Raw genomic sequence first — 21,719 nt, 5'->3', positions numbered from 1 at the left:
CGTTTGCTGCTTTTTTTTTTTTTTTTGCTAGGCAAGAAAGTATTTTCAACTTTTCAGCGTACACACAGTCAATGTTACACTTGGCTCGAGGCAGCCAATCAAACCGAGCAACACGCAGAGTTTATACTACTTACCACTTCATTCCTCTTTTGGTTGCCGGTAGATGTGGTCGGGCTTGCTAGCTAGTCAGCTGTTGGGCTGTGCGGCAGCTACAATGTACATGAGAGTGCAGGGGACGGTGATATCAATAATCCATGATCCTAAGAGATCTCAACTACGTGCTGCTTTCATGTGCAGTTTGCACACCGAGATCACAAATGTTAAATTTGCTAGACTAAAAATAGCTTGACATGTACAAAATAATTGTAAAAGACGGCAGAATCTCAGCTCTCTTGGTCCATTCTATCTCTAAATCAAAATACCTTTCCCACACAGCAAGTCCCTCATTTATATTTCCTAAAATCTCAACCAGAATAAGCAGTAGAGCTATTATATATTCCTAACTTCTTGGAAGTTTTCAGTTAAAATGAGTTATTGTTATGTTTCAGTAAATAATTAATCCAAATAGTTAGCGAGGATAACAGATCTGCATGCATTTATAATGGTTGAATGTGCTGCTGAAGCTTTAGTTTCAGGATTGTGCTTTGCTTCTTTTGGTTAATAACAGTATCTGTTTCATTGACCAATTCTATTTTACATTCAATCCTGTAGCTCCACTTCTGAAGTTTTCAGCTTTATCTGAGGGTGACCAGAAAAAGACGGTCATGGCAGGCTTTCCCATTGTTCTGCAATGCGAGCTGTCAGATCCCACGGGACAGGTCAGTTGGTACAAGGACGGAACAAAGCTCCTCCCTCAAAGCGGACTGGACTTCCAGTCAGAAGGAAATTTGAGGAGTCTAGTTGTCCAATCAGCAGAGCCGGCTCACAGCGGCGTATATCGCTGCGAGTCAAAGGATGATGACATCCAGTTCGCTGTGGAAGTAAAAGGTGATGCTCAGCAACTCTGTAGCGCTTTCACTGTCTTGCACGGCCAACTAACTGTAACAGCGGGCGAGAACAGACATTTTTCTGCTTTTTTTAATTCGGTCAACTATTCCTATTTCTATAAAAAAACTGAAGTCAAAGGTTTCCTCAAACAGTTGCATTTGTTGTTAATTTGTTATTGCATGATTGGTTATTTCAGTGTAACGAAAAACGACTTCCCCTCACACCTCAGCATAATGCCCGATGTTAACAAAGTGAAATCACATAACGAAAAGGACATTATCGCTCAAAAATAGCTTATTAAAAATGTGCAGCTTCACAATGCAGCTTCTTTTTATGCATGTCCAATATCTTAAGAAAGCTAACTTTTTGGATTTTGCTCTTTTTCCGTAAAAGACACTAACTGAATATGTTACCGTAAACAAACACTTTGTCCCTTTGTTTGTATCTTACATGTGGTGTTTGTTTGTGCTTTTTATCAGTCTACATGTGGATAACTTTGACATTTCAGAACTTGATCCTTGTTCTTTTATCCCTTTGTATACATTTTGGTTTCACTTATTGTCCTGTTTGTTGTACGTTGTGTCGTCTTGTTTTGAAATTCTTCGTAATTAAATATAAAGTAGGTTTCAGTATCACTTTCATGGTGTATATTAAGACACTCTTTTTGCAATATCTGAAACATATAGCACTGCCTGTGAAGTTCTCAGAGCTTCAAGAGACTGACAAGAGCAAGTCCGTCCAAGAAGGTTCTCCACTTGTCCTCATCTGTGAACTCTCTCACGATCCTTCTGCTTATGTCGACTGGTACAAGGATGGGTTGAAACTCCTACCACAAAACAATATGGAGATACAGTCAAATGGTCTTACGAGGACACTTCTCATCCACTCGGCTGAACACATAGATGGTGGCACCTATGAATGTTCAACAGCTGACGACACCGTCACATTTAAAGTGGACGTAGAAGGTGATTTATTTACATCCTTTCCATCTTCTTATCATGCATACCAGGTCCATCTTACTCTAGGTGTGAGTGGTGAACAAAAATGTGCTTTGTGTTGAACGTTCATGAGTAACATGGTGTGGCTGGCTGGACAGTTTGTTTTTGTCTGTTTCTGTTGTGACCTCATCTCTTGTCCAAACCCCTTGTTATTCCCTTTCTCTTAGGCCGATCGCCACAGATCATGCCAATCCCACTGTCTGAGAAATACAAGATGATTGCAATGGGTTGTCCAATTATCCTCCAGTGTGAGGTCTCAGACCCTGTCGCCCAGGTTTCCTGGTTTAAAGACGAGGTGGAGCTTTTTTGCAAAACGGGCCTCGATATGAAAAGAGACGGCCGCCTGCGAACGTTAACGATCCATTCCGCGAAGGTCTCCGACTCGGGCCTCTACAGTTGTAGCCTCGCGGACGACGTCGTGACGTTCCACGTGGACGTCGAAGGTGATTTTCTTGTTTTTTAGTCGTAATTTGCTTCTAGGTGTTTCTGAACATTTGAGCATTCCTTTTGTTTCCTTAAGCTGAACAATTCTTTCCCACAATTTCACAATTTAGTCTGAAGGCGCAGAGCTGCATACTGTGTATTCTGTGCTAGAAAATAACCAACAAGGTAGATGATGAACACCACTTGTTCACTGATGTTCTGACAGCATAACAATAGATCTGCACATCTTTATAACACCTTCCACAGCCTCACCTGTGAGGTTTTCAGAACTTCCAGAGCTCGCAAGAAACAAATTTGTTGAAGCCGGCTGCCCGATAAAACTGCAGTGTGAAGTCTCCGAGCCAGCGGCCCAGGTCTATTGGCACAAGGATGGAGAACAGCTGCTTCCAGAGAGTGAACATGAAATCCAGATCCAAGCAAAAGAAAAGCTGAGAGCATTGGTTATTACATCAGCAGAAGTCAGCCACTCTGGTGTGTACCGCTGTGAGGCCGCAGACGACCATATAGATTTCAAGGTGGATGTTGCAGGTGATCCAGCTTTGATTAGCGTCGTCAGAATCACTAACTTATTTCAGGGAATGCTCGGCTACTAGATCGGCCTCGTTGTTGTGCCGTATATCCTAAGATACGGAGCATTGATAAGTACAGCATGTACTTTTCAATCTTGCTACTTTGCTATATTGCTAGCTTTTTAAAGCCGTGGCAGCTACGTAGATCAATGTCGTTCTTGCCCTAACAAGCAAACGTTAAAGGCCCTTTAAGACTGGACTTTTGTTTTTGAGGATGGTGGTAAAACTGCATCTTAATTCTACAAAAAAACTAAAATGATATTGTCAATGAATTGAATTACTATGTGTAATTTACTCAGAGTAAGTTTCCACCTTACTCTGCAATTTCGCTTAGCTCCATGGAGCCTCGTAGTGTTTTTGAACACGTCGTTTTGACTGTACAACAAGCAGCTTTACCGTTTGGGTTCAGACTCGCTGCTCTCATCAACCACGTTTCCAGATGCAGCGCACTACAATTTTCAACAAAAGATCTGATAAATAGGCTGTATGGCGTGCAGCAAATAGCGCACAGTGCATGCTATTGCTATTAGCTAACTATGCTGAAGCTATTGGAGCATTTAGCAGCTGAAAATTCAGAAATTTCTTTCTGGCCTCGTTGGAGACCAAAAGATTGAAGTGCCACAAACACAACTCCAAATGGATGTTTGATTTTACTCTGATTGTGAAATAAGGTAACTGTTTGCTAACATGTTTACCTCAACTTCTTAGCACACTGTTAGCATTTGAGTCCATGACTCAAGCACTGTTTGCAACTATAAAATTAATCTGTTCAATGTCGAGTAAAACGGTAAATCTTACAGCCTGTAAATCCAAAGTGTTACATGGCACAGCAAATCTGATAACTGTTTCAATGAATTGAAATTCCTATAGCACCAGTTTGATTCTCAGCTGTTACAGAGGCTGAGAGGAGCAAATATGTTGAAGCAGGCAGCTTGATCAATCTGCAGCGCGAGATCGCAGACCACGCAGGCCAGACCTCCGGGCGCGAGGGCGGGATTAAACTCTCGCAAAAATCGGGAACGAGCGTCGATTCAGAGGGCGATAAGAGGACACCGGCTATGAAGCCGGCCACGTCTTCAAGCTCTGGAGTGTACAGTTGTAAAGCCAACGATGACTCCGATTTCAACGATTTCTGTGTGGAGGTGAAAGGTGATATGCTGAGCTTTTTACTTGGCGAGATGCCGTCATTGTGGAGTCTCACACCTTCATCGTGACCTCTAATATCTCAGAAGGAAGCAACATCTGATCATCATATTCATCAACACAGATTTCCTTCAAATGTGTCCTAATTTTGTGGCTTCTCATCGACGTGCTTCACATTTCATAGCATGTGTTTTGATGAGTCGACTGGTTTCTTCAACACACCTGTGGTAACAGCATTAAGTCAATGCGCTGCTTAAATTAATGTTTTCACTTCGCTTCAGAAGTGCATTAACATTGTTCATCATTATGTCTTTAAAGATGTTTTGTTTTAGATAGCGAGGCTTGAAATCAGCATGTCTAAGCTGTGAAAACCTTCCAGTTGCTGCATGGATGATCATAAACAATGAATAATTCATTGGAGCAAGAACTTACTACTTTTGTGTTCTTTCTTCTGCAGCGCCGCCGGTAACATTTGCTGATATCGCAGAGGAGGACCTTTTCAAGAGCGTTGTGGAACAAGAACAGTTTGTTCTGTCATGTGAAGTATCGAGGGCTGATGGCGTTGTCCAGTGGTACAAAGATGGAATTGAAATGCAACCGAGCAGCAATATCGCAATGCAAGCAGAGGGCACCAAAAGGAATCTGACAGTAAATTTAGCCCAGCTGTCCGACACCGCCACATACACATGCCGTGCAGGAGACAATATTCTCATGTACAAGGTTAATATACGAGGTAATGCAATAGTTAAGCAAATTCTAACAATATGTGACAAAAAACTGCAAAAAAAGAGTCTCAATTTTATGTATTCTTCTTCCAAAGAACCTCCGGTGTTGATAATCTACCCCAAGGAGGACGTCCACCTTGACCGTCATGTCCCGGAGGAAATTATTCTGAGCTGCGAATTGTCTCGTCCAAACGGTGTCGTCAGCTGGTACAAAGACGGTCAAAAGCTGCAGGAGAGCGAGAACATCAAGCTCAAGATTGAAGGCCCGTATCGACGACTGAAGATTATTTCTAGCGGAGTGGAAGATTCTGGAGAATACGTCTGTGATACGGCCGACGCTTCAATATTCTTTCACCTTGTTATTACAGGTAAAATCCCTGAAACTACAAAGAGGATATCGTACATATGTAGGCTAAACAGCAATGGCAAAAGGCAAGATGAGTCGATAGTGGTATACACGGCATCAGTGTGCTTTGTGCAGTGTCATCTGAACATGGCTAAAGATGTGCATCCGCTCTGAATCGCCACATTGACTGTTGATTAAAAGTCAACTTTTAGCTGCGGACCCACCAATCCTAATTTTCAAAAAGGTGGGGAGAAAGTTTCAGACGCTATTTAATGCCCTGACAACTTAGATTGAGACATAAGCTCCTGTAATCATGCCAAATTAAGGGATTAGCTCGTTCATCCATGATCCATGATGTCAAGCATGCAAAGTCCACCCTGCAGGCGATGCATGCGTCAACTTGACAACTTGGAAACGGTATTATATTGTAATATTTACGTTGAACTAATGAGTGCTGGCTTTCCAGAACCTCCGGTGCAGATTGTGTCCCCGAGTCAGTCCCAGATGGAGCTGTGCCAGCAGACCTCCGAGAGGATGGTCCTGAGCTGCGAGATCTCGAGGCCCAACGCGGCGGTGCGCTGGTATCGAGACGGCCTCGAAGTGGAGGAGAACAACAACCTTCTCCTCGAGGTGGATGGTGTCTACAGAAGACTTATTATACCGGAAACTACCGTCAGAGATTCAGCTGAATACGTCTGTGATACTGCAGATGACTCCATGACGTTCTTTGTAAACATAGCAGGTAAAAGGAAACGAAGGAGTTCAACAATTTAGATCTTCTCGCTCCGTCCGTGTCAATCCATTTTCTTACTTTTTTTTTTAATGCACAGAGCCTTCGGTTCGTTTTGTACGGCCGAGGAAGATGGTGGGTAAAGTAGTCAAAGTGGCCGGGGAGACTCTCGTTCTCGACTGCGAGGTGTCGAGGTCAAACGCAGAGGTCACCTGGAAGAAGAACGGGGAAGAAGTAGAAGACTCCAGGAAGATCACCATCCTGGAGGACGGCGTCATGCGTCAATTGACTGTTCACTCGCTAACGATGGAAGATGCCGGGCAATATGTCTGCGACGCAAAGGATGATGTGATGGATTTCCATGTAAAAGTGCAAGGTGGGGTTATTTTAGTTTCAAATGTAGAACTTCCGACAGAAAGTTCTGTTTATGGTGCACTCAAGATACAGATTGAAAAACAGATCATTGACTTCGCCCACATACAAAAATGCAAACAAAGGCTTTTTTGATGCACTAAAAATCTGCTCCTTCTTGTTCGTTCCTCAGAGTTGCCCGTGAAGATTCTTGGAAAAACGGACGCCAAAACTGAAAAGCAGTTCTTAGTGTCAGATGACATCATTCTCGTGTGTGAACTGTCGAGATCCAACGCCTCGGTCAGTTGGTACAAAGACAAGCAGCTCATCGATGACACCGAGCGATACTGCAGCGAGGAGCAAGGCGTGTTCAGGTCGCTGGTTGTCCTAAACGCCGGACTAGAAGATTCGGGAGAGTACACCTGTGACGCCGTGGATGATCAGATGGTCTTCTTCATCACTGTCAAAGGTAGTCGCATTATCAGGCCGTGTAAACGTTATCCATCGTTCCTTCATCCAGAAGGATACTAATGCGCTGTGGTTTAATGTGCAGAGCCTCTGGTGCAGATCATTGGAAACTCAGGCCACCCGGAGCATCACATCCTGGTCGCAGGAGACGACCTCATTCTGGAGTGCGAGGTGTCGCGGCCGAACGCCACCGTTCAGTGGCTGAGGAACGGCGAGGTCTTGAAACCGGACGCTCGTATAAAAATTGATAGCTATGACGTCGCAAGGAAACTCGTTCTCTCCGGACTTCGGCCCTCAGACTCTGGGAATTACATTTGTGATGCCGTCGATGACAAATTGACAACAATTGTTGAGGTCCAAGGTAAGATTTTAAATTGACGCGTGTTTTGGAGATTCTGTAGTTTTCTGTTTGATTCCCGTATTTGAACACAGAATTAACAAGTAACTCCTTTGTGAATCTCTCTCTCAGAGATCCCGGTTAGGTTTGAACATGAAAACACAAGTAATAACCTCTCCGCCTATGAAAACGAGAGCGTCACAATGTGTGCCGTTGTGAGCCGAGAAAGAGCCAACGTTCGTTGGCTGAAAGATGGCCAACTATTGACCGGGGACAACATTCACATCTCCAGTGAGGGTAATACCCACAAGCTCACCATTAATCCCCTGCAGCTGTCTGATTCTGGAGAATATGTCTGTGACGTAAAGACAGATGAGATGTATTTCAGTCTTTTAGTCAAAGGTAAGAATGTGGCACTCTTAAACCAAATGTGACAGCAATTTTCAAAGTTTTACTTGATTGCAAAACGCCTCTGGAATTATATTTCTTTAGAAATGAAGGTGAAATTTACCAGACCGCTGGAGAGCGCTGCGTCTCTGAAGGGCAGTAACTTTATATTACGTTGCGAGATCAACAAGCCCAAAGGAGACGTGCAGTGGCTGAAAAATGGGCAAGAGATCTCTCCGAGCCGTCGGCACACGATAAGGGCACAAGGTCGAGAGCGAAGCTTTACCATCCACCAATTAGCGGAAGAAGACGCTGGAGAATATTCCTGTGAAACCACAGATGACAGGACTTCAGCTACTGTCAGTGTAGAAAGTAAGTCCTTTCATATTATACTATGGGTGGGAATCACCAGAAGTCCCACTATACGATATTGTCACGATATTTAAGTCCTGATACGGTATTATCACGATACTGCAATATATAGAGTATTGCGATACATTACCTTTTTTTCAACCGCAAATTGTCCCCAAAGGAAAACAGTGTCAACAAAAAAATACATTTTATTATTCTAGGACCAAAAAGTTTTTGAATTGATTAAATAAAACATCGATACTTGGCTTCCGTGTATCGATACAATATCGCCACGCAATATATCGCGATACTATGCTGTATCGATTTTTCCCCCTATATTATACATGAAGGCAGGTCAGCGATGTGTCTTATTCATGTTTTGACCACAATGAGTCTTAACTCCGATGAATGTTTTGCCTTCAGCTCCCCGTGTTGTTGAGTTCATAGCGGAGCTTCGTAACATCACGGTCCGTGAAGGAGAAGACGCGGTGTTTAAGTGTGTGGTGTCACCAGAGGACACCCGGTTGGTGTGGCGCTTAAATGGCAAGCAAGTACCTCTGACTCAGCGCACTGTCATTTCAAGTAACGGGCTGTGCCACATGCTCTGCATCCACAACTGCACGGTTTCAGATGGCGGCAGAGTGACAGCTGATGCAGAGGGTTCGGTATCAGAGGCAGAACTTCAGATTCAAGGTGAGTTTGTTGTCCGGTCCATTAGTACCGGGACTATAACGCACTCTACATACAGATATTGATCTTTATGAGTCACAACATTTTGACGGTTCAATAACCTCGTATCTCTCCGGTACTTATGGCCATTTTTTTTTTAAACTATGAATAATTTTTAGCAGAATAGGTGCAAAGAGACTTTGAATGGCCGTGACTGTGGATGATAAGTAACCACATGTGACACATCGTGACCCTTTGAGACAAGTTTAAACTTTTAAAGAGGTGACTTTGAATGATAGCTTTTAGCAGCTTCTCCGGTGATAATTCCTCTGATAACTTGCACGGCAGGGGGGCAAGCCGCCTTCCAGCTCTGTGCTCGCACTACCTGCTGAAAACTTGCAATATTACTTTGCTGACTTTCTTCCGTCTATATTGTACCAACATGTCTGACTTTGACAGATACCACCATCTGGTAATTCTCTAAATTAATTTTTCAGAACAACAGGTGTTGTTCACCAAGAAAATGACGCCAGTTGTAGCTCAAGAGTACGGCGAGGCAACTCTGGAGGTGGAGGTGGGTCTGGATTCGGGCGAGGTGCAGTGGATGAGGCAAGGGGTGCTGATCCACCCCGGGCCCAAGAACACCCTGAAACACAACGGACGCAACCACAGCCTCACCGTCCACAAACTGGCCATAACCGACCGGGGCACCTACAGCTGCGAAACCCTCCACGATCGCACGCAAGCCCAGCTCACCGTGGAGCGTGAGTGTGCATGTGTTGTCGCCATGATCCCCCTGTTGTTGTTTGTTTGCCGCCGTTGCCGACAACACCGCCTCCCGCACGCCCTCCCACGCCACTACTTCTCGCAAAAGGCAAAGTTAACTGAGTAAGAGTAATTTGAGTGACCAGAGGGGGACCAGGGTGGCACTTGTACCGGAGCGTGACGGCAACCAACAGGTGATAGGTTTATAGCCCTTTCAGCCCCTGGCTGACTTTTAGACCGGTTTATGTGTATTGACGGGATCGATAAAGCCCCGGTGACTTCCTCAAACTATGTCAAAAGGAAAATCAGACTGCAGTTTTCAGGGTAGTGCTTGATAAAGAACATGTTAAGATGCCGCCGTCCCAACAACTCAAATGATGTTTTGCAAAGTCAAAGTTTTTAATGAACAAGCGGCACTTAAGTTTCTTTAAAGTAACAAGCCTTACACACCATAAAACTGGCGTCTCATAGTGATTAAGACGTACTCATGCTTGTTTTTCTTTGTGCATGCGTCTTATATTTCTTCGCCCTATGAACCACAGGCCAGCAGGTGAATTAAAGGCTGTTCTTTCAACACTAGTGTGGGTGGTAAGGGGAAAGTCAGGACTTCAGGCTGCTGTTGGCACCTCCTATGAATTTGGATCTCCTCTCATTGCATCTAAATTTACACCCTGGCCTTCGAAACCAAGGTTGCTGTCATCAGGTCTCCAAAATAAACACTCCTTTTTTTTCCACGGGGAATGCTCGTCTGTTAGAATAAGTGAAAAATGTTGGCAGTTTCAAAGCTGGCTTTTGTGTAAAGCCCCACACTCAAGTGACTAAACTATTGGCTTGTCAATGTGTGCCAGCTGTATTGTTTAGCTGCAGACTGATGTGTACAGGACAGACTCCAAGCCTATTCTGTAACAGAAAATGGATATTGTGTCTGCTCAGTGTTACAGGGGAAGGAAAATGCTTGTTACTCAGGCCAAACTTCCAAACAAACTCTGTAACTAACACTCAGTTGTCATTATACCGAAATGTACCAACACAAAACATGCCCACAAAGCAGAAAGATGAATGTCCCTGCACGGTGAAGCCTTTTACAACCGCTCTATTATTTTTCTTTGCAGCTCGAAAAGTCACAATCAAAAAAGGGATGACTGACATTAAAACCACGGAGAGAGAAACGGCATCTTTCGAGGTGGAGCTCTCCCATCCCGATGTCCCGGGAAGCTGGATGAGGAACGCAGTCAAGCTAAAGCCAACAAACCACTTCCGTATGAGTGCCAAGGGCCAAGTCCACAGCCTCACTATCTCTAACCTCTCCGTCGAAGACACTGGCACCTTTACGTTCTGCGTTGAGAATTTGAAGACCTCTGCCAGGCTTGTCGTGAAGGGTAGGTCATTTAGGAAGTTCGTCAATGTTTCAACGAGCAGACACCAACGGGAGTAGCCAGATAACTGCATCAACATATATGTCTAATTTAAATGAGTAACTCACTGGTACATGTTATTTCGAAGTAGTGAACTCATTACAAGGCCGTAGAGTTGTCAAAACTATACTGCAAGGTCTAATTTGTAACTTTTTAAACCCTCGAATCCGCGCGAACTTCACTGCGGCGCAGTACCACCAAAACAATATGAACAATTTCGTCGTGACCTCGGACTGGTAACTGAAGTTGTCGACTCAAAGTAGACCAGATGCCAACCAGTTGAGGCACGATAACAGAATAGAGTGACGGCTCTACTTCTGTTGGCTTTATCCGTGCTCACGTTACAGAGTAGCCCGCAAGTAGCCTGCTAGCATGACCCAATGAAAAGCGGTAGCTCTGTCCACTCTCGCCTGTCAGGCGATAGTTTAACCTCGCGCTGTAAAACAATCCGTCCCTCGCCAAGCGGCTAAGTATGCCTCACCGCCTTTAAGCTAGGGGTTCAAACGCTGGCGATGACAATTGGATGAAAGTCTCATTGCGTTACATTCGTCCACATGATTGAACCGTATGGGTCCTACATACGCTTTAGACATTTTAAAAAGGTTTTTGCTCGCCTATCTAAGTTTGATTTTTCTTGACCAGAGCCCCCAGTGACCCTTTTCAGAAAACTGGAGGACCAGAAATTCCCTGAAGGGGCCGTGATCTCTGTTGAGTGTGAGCTGTCACGACACAACGTTGATGTCAAATGGATGAAGGCGAGTGTTTGGATTTTTGTCTTTCTTTATTATCCAAAAACATTCAGTTTTTTTTTTACAACACTGCAGATTATTCTATAACATGTTATCACTTCCATATTTAAAGTTTATTATACTACAATACACTTAGCATAGTAGAGCATTTCTTCAGACAAGCTAGCAAAGGCAAGAAATGCTAGTTTTGCTTGTCAACATGACTGAAATTAGAATTGAGCCAACGCAGCATCTTTGCCAACTAACACACACACACACACACACACACACACACACACACACACACACACACACACACACACACTTAGCCTAAGGTCTACACATGTTTACAAGATTACAAGTATGCTGAATCGTTTACAAAAGTTTTTGTCCAAATGTTTTACTCAAGCTAAAAGTTAAATATACTTAACTTTGTGTTGCTCAATATATAGAACAAAAAAAAAGGAATTCAATAAGAATGCATCACAAACGGTTTCAGTTGTTTGATGGTGATTAATCATTAAATCTGTGTTATTTCTTCAGAATGGGGTTGAGGTGAAGCCCAGCAAGGACTTGCGCATATATGCGATGGGAAGGAAGCGGTTTCTTCAGATCATGAAATGCAATGTCAGTGATTCTGGGATGTACACCTGCGACGCTGGAGATGTAACGACGTGCTGCACTGTGGAGGTCTACGGTAAAGTCCTTAAACCACAAACAAGGACCTTTAGTTTCACAGTGGCTTAATGTGATTATTGAGGATGTCATATTGATATTGTTAAGTGGCGCTCCTTTAAATCTTGATGATCCCTTTAACTTGTTCTCTCTCTCTCTGCAGAGCGTGACCTGATGATCCTGCAGGGCCCGAAGGACCTGGACATCCAGGAGGATCAGAACGCCGTGTTTGTTTGCGAGCTCTCGGTTGAGGACATGCCGGGAGAATGGTTCAAAAATGGGGAGCGGATACAACCCACCAGCACCATCAAGATCCGGCAGGAAGGTTGGCTTCAAAATCAGAAAAAAACACACAATTTTTAATTCCTGCACAACTCTACTGATGATGTTGTGCTTGTCGACTGTAAAAGAACTCAGATACTTAATTAGAAAGTGAACTGGAAAACCTTAAAAGGAGAAATGTGCAAATCTGTAAATAATATCTGGTATAGTTTTTGGGCCAACGATCACCTCGCTTATTATTCATTCTGACAATGTTTTTCATATTTCAGGGACCAAACATTTTCTCCTCATGTGCAATGTGAAAGCAGAGGACTCTGGAGAGATCAAGTTTGTCTCCAGACATATTGAATCTGTCGCTTACCTGGAGGTGGAAGGTATAATGAATGTAGAACATTTCTAAGTGCTGTGTCCAAAGGAAGTATGTATACATTTATGAAAACCAATGAAAGCGTACACAAAGTTACTTCTATTGAATATGTATGAATGTATTAGGGTTGTTTCACTTGAATGCAAGTGTTTATTTGTCAGGGCAATGTTGTCATGTGGAAATATTAGTTATTTCTTCGTCGACAGTTTCTTTTGGGAACCTTCATTGCACTCCGTCCGTTCCAGAGCTCCCGGTGAACATAGTGAAGCCTCTGCAGGACACGACGGCGCTGGAGAAGAGCCGCGTGCTGCTGGACTGCACCGTGTCCAACCCCAGGTGCAGCATCCGCTGGTACAAGGGCAGCAACGTCATCCTGCCCTCCGAGCGCTTCGAGATCTGCAGCGAAGGCTGCTACCGCAAGCTGATCCTGCAGCAGGTGGTGCTGGGCGACGAGGGCACGTACAGCGTGCAGGTCGGGGAGTACTCCTGCTCCGCCAAGCTGACAGTGGAGGGTAAGAGAGAGGACCGTCAAGTGAGAGCGCCGCGTTTTCAATTGTTTTTATTTTGCAACTTAATTGGACAATATCATTTTTGTGGAAGCTCAAATCTGTAATAAAAAAAATAAAGATCTGTAAGTCATTATAAGTAGATCAGATATTGCTTCATTATAAGTTTGCAGGATTACAGCAGCAAACGGGTAAAATGCACAAGTAATATGAATAAACAGTAATACAAATAAAAACAGTAAAGAATGACCGATTATAAGTACGACTATTTCATAAGTATGACTTACTTATGAGATACTCTGTTAATTATGCGATACTAAATCATAATCATGAGATACTAAATCATTATTTTGACATTATATTTCATTATAATGACTTACAGGCTCTTTATTTTTTTCATCACAGTCGTGGTAATGTGTATCCATAAATCTGTGTGAAACAATAGAATTATAGCAGAATATATGACTGCTGACTTTTATTATTACACTTTCAGGAAGTGAAACCTCACAAGGTGTTTGCTATCTGAATGTTACATTATTATTATTGATCATCCTAAACAGCACAAAGAGTGATTTGAAGTACCAATGGCAGCGTCTGCGACCCCTCTGTACATTAAGCCTTAGAGCGCCATCTACTGGCAGAGCAAAGATAACACATCGTCTCCTTTTGCAAAGGGACATTTAAACACTGACCCCAATTTTTCACGGAGCAGTTTTTCTTTCACTTTGGCCTCGTTGAAATTTGAAGTGTCCACGCGCGACATTTATGTATTTAAAAAGCGTAACTTGCTGGTTGAAGAGTTCAATGAGGTGTCTGCTTCATTCATATCAGTTTACTGTGGACTGTGATTCAATCCTCTGGGAATAAGATAAAATAAAATAATCCTTTATTAGTCCCTCAGTGGGGGAATTACAGGATTACAGCAGCATTGCTCACAATAAATACAGAATAAAATCAAGTAATATAGATAAACAGTAGTAATACTAAACGGTAATAAACAGGAAGAAGAATATTAAATATACAGATGGAATAAACGTAACGTACCTAAACGTAATGGATCATAATCTGAATTAAGCGTGCCATGAGCCCGTGAGGATGTCGACAACTCATCACTTTGTACAAGAAATGGAGAAAATCTGCTTTGAATGATTGGACTAAAGGTCGATCAGAGTCAAAGTTTTGCTCATAAATAAGAGTTGTTCGTTCCCTCTTCCCCCTCTCCCTGCAGCTCAGTCCCTGCTGATGGTCAGAGAGCTGCAGGACGTGGAGGTCATGGCCCCGGGTGAAGCCTGCTTCGAATGCGAGGTGTCGGCGCCCGTCCTCAAAGCTCCCGTGTGGCGTCTGAACGCTGAGCCCCTGCAGCCGAGCGCTCGGGTTCTCCTGGAGAAGATGGGCGCGGTCCACCGGCTCACCCTCAGACAAACCGACCCGGACATGAGCGGAGAGGTGGAGTTCACCTCCGGGAAGGCCGGAAGCAGAGCGCAGCTCCGGGTGCGGAGTAAGTGAGAGGAGCAGATGCTCGAGGGCCTTTTGCGTTGAGACTTCAGGGGGCAGTTTACATGACATTACATTTAAATGACGCTTTAATCTGAAGGTTCATATGAGACTCATAAAAGACTGTTGGGTGAGTGTGACTCTCATGGATGAACCACTTGTATGCAACATGATTGCAAATCATATTTTCGAATCATCTCTTTAATGCAACACATTACAATGTGCAGATCCGGATCCGTGATACAAAATAGAATAAACGAATACATTTTAATGTAATATTATAGATTAAGAGTCAATGTTCTTGATCCCGAGCAGATAAAGTATGTGAAGTGGTAAAAAGCCCACTGCTATTTTCAGTAATACAGCAATGATGTCATCAATACATCAGTAATGATAATAATTTTATAGTATATTACGCATCATTCTGAAATGTCATTCTGCATTATAAATGCTTTTTTTTTGTATATTTTGATTCCAATACATCTGTACTTGTACTTTAAATTAAACCCAATATTTTACTTGCAACAAAGTATTACTATGCTACGGTATTTCTACTTTTACTAAGTACCAGATGTGAGTAGTATTGAGATGAACTGACCAGCTCAGTGGTGTCATTCATAGAAACAACCACCAGGTGGAGGTAAACTCAAAGGTTTGAGTTTGCTCCGCCGCTAAAGAAACATCACGATAGTGCACGAGTCGACTCAAGCAGCAGAAGCAAATGTGAAGCACCACAAGGAAAAAAGTACATAAACGTACATAAATCCATCGGTCGGGTCCAGAGTTGTGAAGATGGCGTGTTTGTGTGTTCCTGACTTGCCGCTGCATACGCAGCAATAAATACAGCAAATATTTTGGCTCCCCGGAGTGTAAATCACACAGAGTGTTTATGATGGTACTCAAGCTGCAGGCGTGTAGGTCAACGCAGAGCACACACGCATCTCAAGCCACTTAAATGTGAGAGCAAACTATTTATAGTTTTATTACGTTGGCTTGAAATGAAAGGGCGTCGCGTTCAAACCTGTTGTAAAGCTGTCGGGAATAAATCGCCTTTAAACGCTCAGCTGAGTCAAAATGAATTGAAATGCTCACAAACAACTCATTCATCACAGGCAGTGGTGGAAAGTACTACAGTATTAAGGTACTTGTAGTGAAGTACTTCTACTTTATACTTGTTTACACCTCAGAAGCAAATATTGTACTTTTTACTCTCTACTTTATTGATTTGACTACTTTCTGATTCAGATAAATACAGAATTAGATTAACAAATATAACAAACATGTATAATTACAGGTCAGCATTTGGCAAAACTTGTTCCACGTTACAAAGTATTTGTACACGGTAGTGTAGCTACTTTTACCTGAGGTAAGCAGTAACGCCATGTGATGTATATGGACTTTGTGGGGGCTTTAATTCGTTGATTTGGTTATTCACTTCCGATCAAAATCTAACAAAAACAATTTTTCAAATTGGCAAAAGTGAGCATCTGCAGGACGTTTCATTTATTAGTGCTTCTCATGATGATTAGGGGTCGAAAGAAAGAAAAAAATGATCTTTCTGTACACAATTACAGGTAGAAGTCTTCAGCAATTGTTGCTTTTTCCTGGTAAAACACTAGATTATTAATAATCCTTCACATGAATCAATCCGAGGAGGTACAAGCCCTCATGGACACACGAAGGCCTCCACTCAGTCACACGGGCTCTGAACATGGCTTTGTGTTGAAGGGTCACGTGCCAAAGAGTATAAAAAACGTGCAGTTTTAATTAAGAAGTCGTTTAAGCTCACAGGCATTCATATATGAAGTCATATTTTAAGTCTAATTTGTTTTTCTGTTCACATTTCACAGGTGATCCGTGAGTGACATCTTCTGTCCGTCCTCGCCGAATTGACATGGACTTCAGTTGTATTATGGACATGGCTTATGTATTTACAAACAGTATGTCTATAAACGTGGTTTAAACAGGGTTGTGAAGGATGTTCAGGGAGTGAATTTTCTTTCATGAACGTGCGTCGAAGAATTGTCGTCTTCGTGAACTTTCTGTTCATTATAAATGTTGTCAAATTGCAGTTTGGATGTAAATAATGTCCTGTGTGTGACTGTGTAACCGTTGTATGGAGGTTTTAAACACATTGTGTATTTTTTTGCCAATAAATATCTGATTTGAAAACTGGAGCGATGAAACAAACGAGAAGAACTACAAATACACGATTTGAAAAGATACGAGAACAGAAAGTCTACGTGAAGAGTTGAGTGCAATCAACCATTTTGAGACATTTCTAAAGGCCAAACACTAAAGGAGAGCAACAACACAATCTCTTAAAAGGTACAGTCATCTGATGCATACACACATTAAACCTACATGTGTCATTTTTAAAGAGATACATCATGCTCCATGTTGTACTTTGGGTTTCCAGTAGAATGTGTTTACATGCTTCAATGTTCACAAAACACACATTTTTCTCTCATGCTGTGTATCTGGATGTACCTGTATTCACACACTCGATCTCTTTAAACCTCTCTGCTGAAAAAGCTCCGATCGGCTCGCAAAAAAAACAAAATACGGCACTTTGTTTTTGCACTTAGCTCAAGCCGTGGGGAGATACTCAAATAGGTTTATTCTAATGAGCCTGAATGACTCAGTGAATGACACGTTTTCTGATCGACAGAAAAATGTCCCGCCCCCAAAAAACTACTCCAGTGTGCAGCTTTTACACGCATTTTCAAACTCTGTGCTAATTATTACGCAATATAATCCAATTTGCACATTTTATTTCCCCCGTATATCAGCATGGTTTGGTGCAGCTGTATTGATTTTTAGTCTCAGTTTTTTAGTATTACCACATAAGAAACAGTCGTATCTAATTTAGATTTTTAGAATGGATTAACAATTTATTACATTAAACAATTCAGTTATTTTTTAACCAGTTGTCAATTGTATATTTCATTTTTTTAATGTTTTGATATGTTTGAATGAAGACACTTCTGTCTTGCAGGAAGGGGCTTGTAATGTAAAAACATTGGGCCAAAAATCAGGTAATTTGGGAAAGAAATAGGTTCAGAAGTTACTTGATCACCCTGATTGATAATCAGGTCCGCTAGTTTTACTGTTGCGTGGGTATTGTGCTTGAACTTAACGGAGAATGAAAGTCATGAAATCTGTTCCATATTCCATTTTTCCATTTGACTCGTTTCCACCTCTGCCATGTTGTGCCGAGCGTTAAGGTATGTGAAAAAAAAAAGAAGTACTGTTGTGAAACATGACCCGTTTCAATAAAACATGCTTTATTGACGCAAAAAAGGTAAAAATATCTCTAGCCGTCTCTTTTTTTCATACAATCAGCAGCAATTTAAAAACTCACTGGTTTGAACCGGTTTCCTTTACTTGAGTCAAAACGTTAATGATCTTGTAGCAGACAGTAAAAAAAAAAAAAAAGATAGTTAAACAGTTCATGATTTTCTTTTTTTCCCAAATCTTAAACTCACACCGACGCAGTCACACTGAAATCCACACACACACGGACACACACACATTCCTTGAACACAAGTTACCTCAATGGAACCGTATTTACAGCTCGATTGCGGCGCTACGATGACGTCATTACTGTCTCGCACGAATAAAAAGTGTCCTGATCAAACGTCAAACTTCTTAAAGATGACGCAGCAGGTTGCAGCCTCCTCCTGCACGACTGTGGTAGCAAATTCAACAAAAAAAAAAAGCTTATAATAATCTAAAAATAACATTAAAACCAAATTTAAAAAACAACCTAAAATCCTGATATTAGCAAAATCAGTCCCACCAGGTTTCCTCCTCCGCAGTGAGTCGGTGTGAACGGTCCCATCAGTGAGCGGTCGACTGGGTTTCTTGGTGCTAATCCAAGAGATCCGGAGGTTTTCTTCTATGCAACTATGAAGCCAAAACATGAACAAGAAGGTGAAGGTGTTTTGAGGCGGACTGGGTATAAGCAAACATATTAAAAGTGTTATTACGCATTAGAACATTAGCGATCCCACCGCATCAGTAATGTAGTGACTTCAATCGATGGATTCCCACGTTTACTGCTGCGTTTTCTTTTCAATCTAAAAATGCAAAACGCTGAAGTCTGTGGTGTCTTTTTTGGAGCCAAAATCCTACCACGACCTCATTCGCTCGAAGTGAACATCAAAACAAGCTCTGCTTCTTAGTGAAATGTGCAAAAACATGTTGTAGATATTTTTTTAAACACAATATTCTTATGTTAATGATTGTCTTGTACTACATATACATTTTGCCCATTTTTAGGCACACAAAAAAAAGTTAATGGGGTTTAAGGATTAGTTTAAGAACTTGTTAAATTATATGTGAGAGCTTCACTTATCGTGAGAAACACTTTTCTGAAATGAAAAGGACCGAACAACAACAACCTATGTTTACAGCACGCTTACAGGGGTCACAACAACAACAACAATACACTAGCTGCACTGCAAAAGATATCTACACAAGTCCTTGAATCTGGTATTCTGTCCTCACCGAGCTTACAACAAAGAAGAAAAGAAACACCTCTTTGGATTGGATGATGACCAAACCTTGCTGGAAGATCGCTTTTCTTTCTTTGATGCAATATACTGTAAGAATACCAGATTAAATTAGCCTTTTTATCTTTTTTTTTGCAGTGTGGTCCTTGTAAATGGAGGCAGCGTGGAGCCTGCGGCCCACCGGCCTCTGTGGCCCCCGTGACGGCAGCTGCTGGCGATTTGTTTTCAACCTCGCGTCTCCAGTCTCTGTTAACTCGTCCTCTGCTGCTGCAGAGCTCCGTAGACGTCGTCCACTTTGCTAAGTCTCTCGAAGAAGGGGATGAGATCGAGGAGCTCGGTGTCTGACATGTCGTCAAACCAGGACGTGACGGGAACCTGGAGGGTTTGAAGAAAGCGAGGCACGGAGTCAGAAGACTGTTTTAATACCCCAAAGTACTGAATAGTATCCAAATGCATGCTGTGTTTTTGCAGGAAAAGAAGCATAAAGGACGTACCGCGTTGTCGGGATGGAAGACGTAGGAAGCTGGGGAGTTATCGATGATGATGACCTTGTTGAGGTCTCTTCCTAAACGGCTTAAGTCTTTAACGTAGTTCCCTTTGTGGAAGACGCAGGACTCCCGGAAGAGACGGCTCTGGAAAGCTCCCCATTTGTCCAACAGGTCCGACACGGGATCGGCGTACTGCGGTAGCAGGAAGAAAACACCAAGAGGGGGCGGGGTCAGATAGTGCAGAGCGCCACACATGCACAATCAGAGATAAGGCATACAGGGGCAGGAAGTGAGGAGACACAGAGGAAAAACTACAAATTAAAACAGGAACCCAGAAAAGCCCAAACTGTGACACTAACACACACACACACAGACCCACAACCTGCCTGCATCTTATAAAAAGAAAACGGGTAGATGTCAGGTAGAGAGAGACGCGTCATAACGCAATATTTTAAGCGTGGACATTTTCGAAAAACATGAAAAGGCAGCGGCTGTAACGTCCTGTATACAGACACGGCAGCTATGGATGTAATTAATCCGGCGTGAACGCGTCCCTGAGACATAACCGACCTTAAATGCTGCCCGTTGAGTCGAGTTGAGGCGGAACGCAGTTTGAAGTAAATGCGAGAGGTCGAAACGTCCGTGCGATGGCCTGACAGGTGTCGTAAAATTAGTCTTCATGTGCAAGAACGAAGGTCACGCACACACACACACGCTTGAAAGCGCTGATATGGCGCTGGGCTTCCAGTAATCCCGCGACACTTCAGAATGAGTCCCATTTGTTAAGCTCTCACCTTGGATAAACTTGCGGTGAACAGGACACACTCAAACAACTCTCCCATCCTCCTGAGGAACTCGTCCACGTGAGGTCTCTTTAGCACGTACACCTGGAGGGAGATGGGACAGGTGCAGGCAGCAGGATGAGTCAACGGCTGCTGAGCCAAATGCTTTTATCTTTTTAAAAAGGACACTTATTAACAATAAAAGAAAGACAAACTCATGAGGAAGGACATGGTAATCTGACCTGTGTGTCCAGATAATCTTTAATCTTTGCTACATTTATTTTAAACGCTGATATTTGTGTCGCTACAAAAGGCGTCAATAAAAAACGCAAACCATAAAGCTTTAATATTTAATACAACGTCTTCTGCTAAGATGCTGGCGGCCATGTTTCTGAACCAAGTCACCCCGAATAGGCTTTTCCCCACTTTAACAAGCCTATCCTGGATTACTTGAAACAGACCCAGGCCCCTCTGTGTGTCTTCTCTGGGAGGCCGAGCACAACATTGGACGCCTGCGTGGAGCGGTCGCCGCCGCCGTCCCCCGTCTCCCCGGCACCGGCGAGCAGGACGTAACATGCGCCGCCGCGGTGCGAGATTGATGGCCAGTGACTTCTGAGAAGCCTGCCGGGGCTTCCTCATTTCGTCAGGCCATGAAAATAGCACACCTGCTGCTCGGCCCCGTCAACAGGGCGAGCTGCAGCGCTGGCAGGACCGTGGCGGATAACAGATTATTTTAATTTTTTTACCCGCTTATTTTTGGTGTTTGAGAGCTTGTAAGAGTTCAGAAGTCATCCAGATGTGTTTGGTTTCTGGTGTGATAGTCAGAGCAACAATGTGTCCGTGCACATAAACGGGGCTTTGTCTTGTTTGGTGTTTATGTATTATTTATAGTATTTATGTATACATATTGAATTAGTTTTGTGTTATTATAAATGTATTTTCAGGCTGCCATAAAAAATTTTTAAAAAGGCCACAGACAGCAGATGAAAATTAGCCTCTATGGCTAACTCTGGCTCACTTACAGTTTTACTGTTGATTAGTGTGTATTATCCATGTATAATAAACAAATAAAATGCGTTAACATTGTGGTGAATCGCCTACCTGGTGAACTGTTCCATCAATTTCCACTGGAATGATAAAATCAGCATTGTTCACTGGCTGTTGGAAAGAAAAAGCAAAACACACAAAAAGAATA

The 21,719-nt window shown here is 42.7% G+C and overlaps 2 protein-coding genes across 3 annotated transcripts in view; one reads left to right on the top strand and one right to left on the bottom strand.

Moving 5' to 3' along the window:
- The window catches only part of obsl1b (obscurin like cytoskeletal adaptor 1b), a 30,871-nt gene extending 12,834 nt beyond the window's left edge, over window positions 1-18,037 (top strand). Inside the window, exons 8-25 of the mRNA XM_068571804.1 lie at window positions 4,599-4,874; window positions 4,962-5,234; window positions 5,679-5,954; window positions 6,043-6,318; window positions 6,487-6,762; window positions 6,847-7,122; window positions 7,231-7,500; window positions 7,591-7,857; window positions 8,260-8,529; window positions 9,003-9,269; window positions 10,383-10,649; window positions 11,328-11,440; window positions 11,957-12,110; window positions 12,252-12,413; window positions 12,640-12,744; window positions 12,983-13,249; window positions 14,472-14,741; window positions 16,588-18,037. Of these exons, the coding sequence (XP_068427905.1) occupies window positions 4,599-4,874; window positions 4,962-5,234; window positions 5,679-5,954; window positions 6,043-6,318; window positions 6,487-6,762; window positions 6,847-7,122; window positions 7,231-7,500; window positions 7,591-7,857; window positions 8,260-8,529; window positions 9,003-9,269; window positions 10,383-10,649; window positions 11,328-11,440; window positions 11,957-12,110; window positions 12,252-12,413; window positions 12,640-12,744; window positions 12,983-13,249; window positions 14,472-14,741; window positions 16,588-16,598 (4,076 nt within the window). The 3' untranslated portion in view covers window positions 16,599-18,037. The remainder of the gene's footprint in view (window positions 1-4,598; window positions 4,875-4,961; window positions 5,235-5,678; window positions 5,955-6,042; window positions 6,319-6,486; window positions 6,763-6,846; window positions 7,123-7,230; window positions 7,501-7,590; window positions 7,858-8,259; window positions 8,530-9,002; window positions 9,270-10,382; window positions 10,650-11,327; window positions 11,441-11,956; window positions 12,111-12,251; window positions 12,414-12,639; window positions 12,745-12,982; window positions 13,250-14,471; window positions 14,742-16,587) is intronic.
- LOC137782500 (carboxy-terminal domain RNA polymerase II polypeptide A small phosphatase 1-like) overlaps window positions 18,004-21,719 on the bottom strand; it is a 17,803-nt gene continuing 14,087 nt past the window's right edge. For both annotated transcript variants that reach the window (XM_068571802.1, XM_068571801.1), the window contains 4 exons: window positions 21,626-21,682; window positions 20,537-20,629; window positions 19,749-19,934; window positions 18,004-19,629 (listed from right to left, as the gene is read on the bottom strand). In XM_068571802.1, the coding sequence (XP_068427903.1) occupies window positions 19,504-19,629; window positions 19,749-19,934; window positions 20,537-20,629; window positions 21,626-21,682 (462 nt within the window). In that variant the 3' untranslated portion in view covers window positions 18,004-19,503. The remainder of the gene's footprint in view (window positions 19,630-19,748; window positions 19,935-20,536; window positions 20,630-21,625; window positions 21,683-21,719) is intronic.

Source organism: Clinocottus analis, unplaced genomic scaffold (genome assembly GCF_023055335.1).
Source record: "Clinocottus analis isolate CAN_PGR_092001 unplaced genomic scaffold, fCliAna1.0.p SCAF_12, whole genome shotgun sequence".
NCBI classification, from domain to species: domain Eukaryota; kingdom Metazoa; phylum Chordata; class Actinopteri; order Perciformes; family Cottidae; genus Clinocottus; species Clinocottus analis.
Note: the sequence above shows the minus strand (reverse complement) of the source record. Positions and strands in the feature narration are given on the sequence as shown.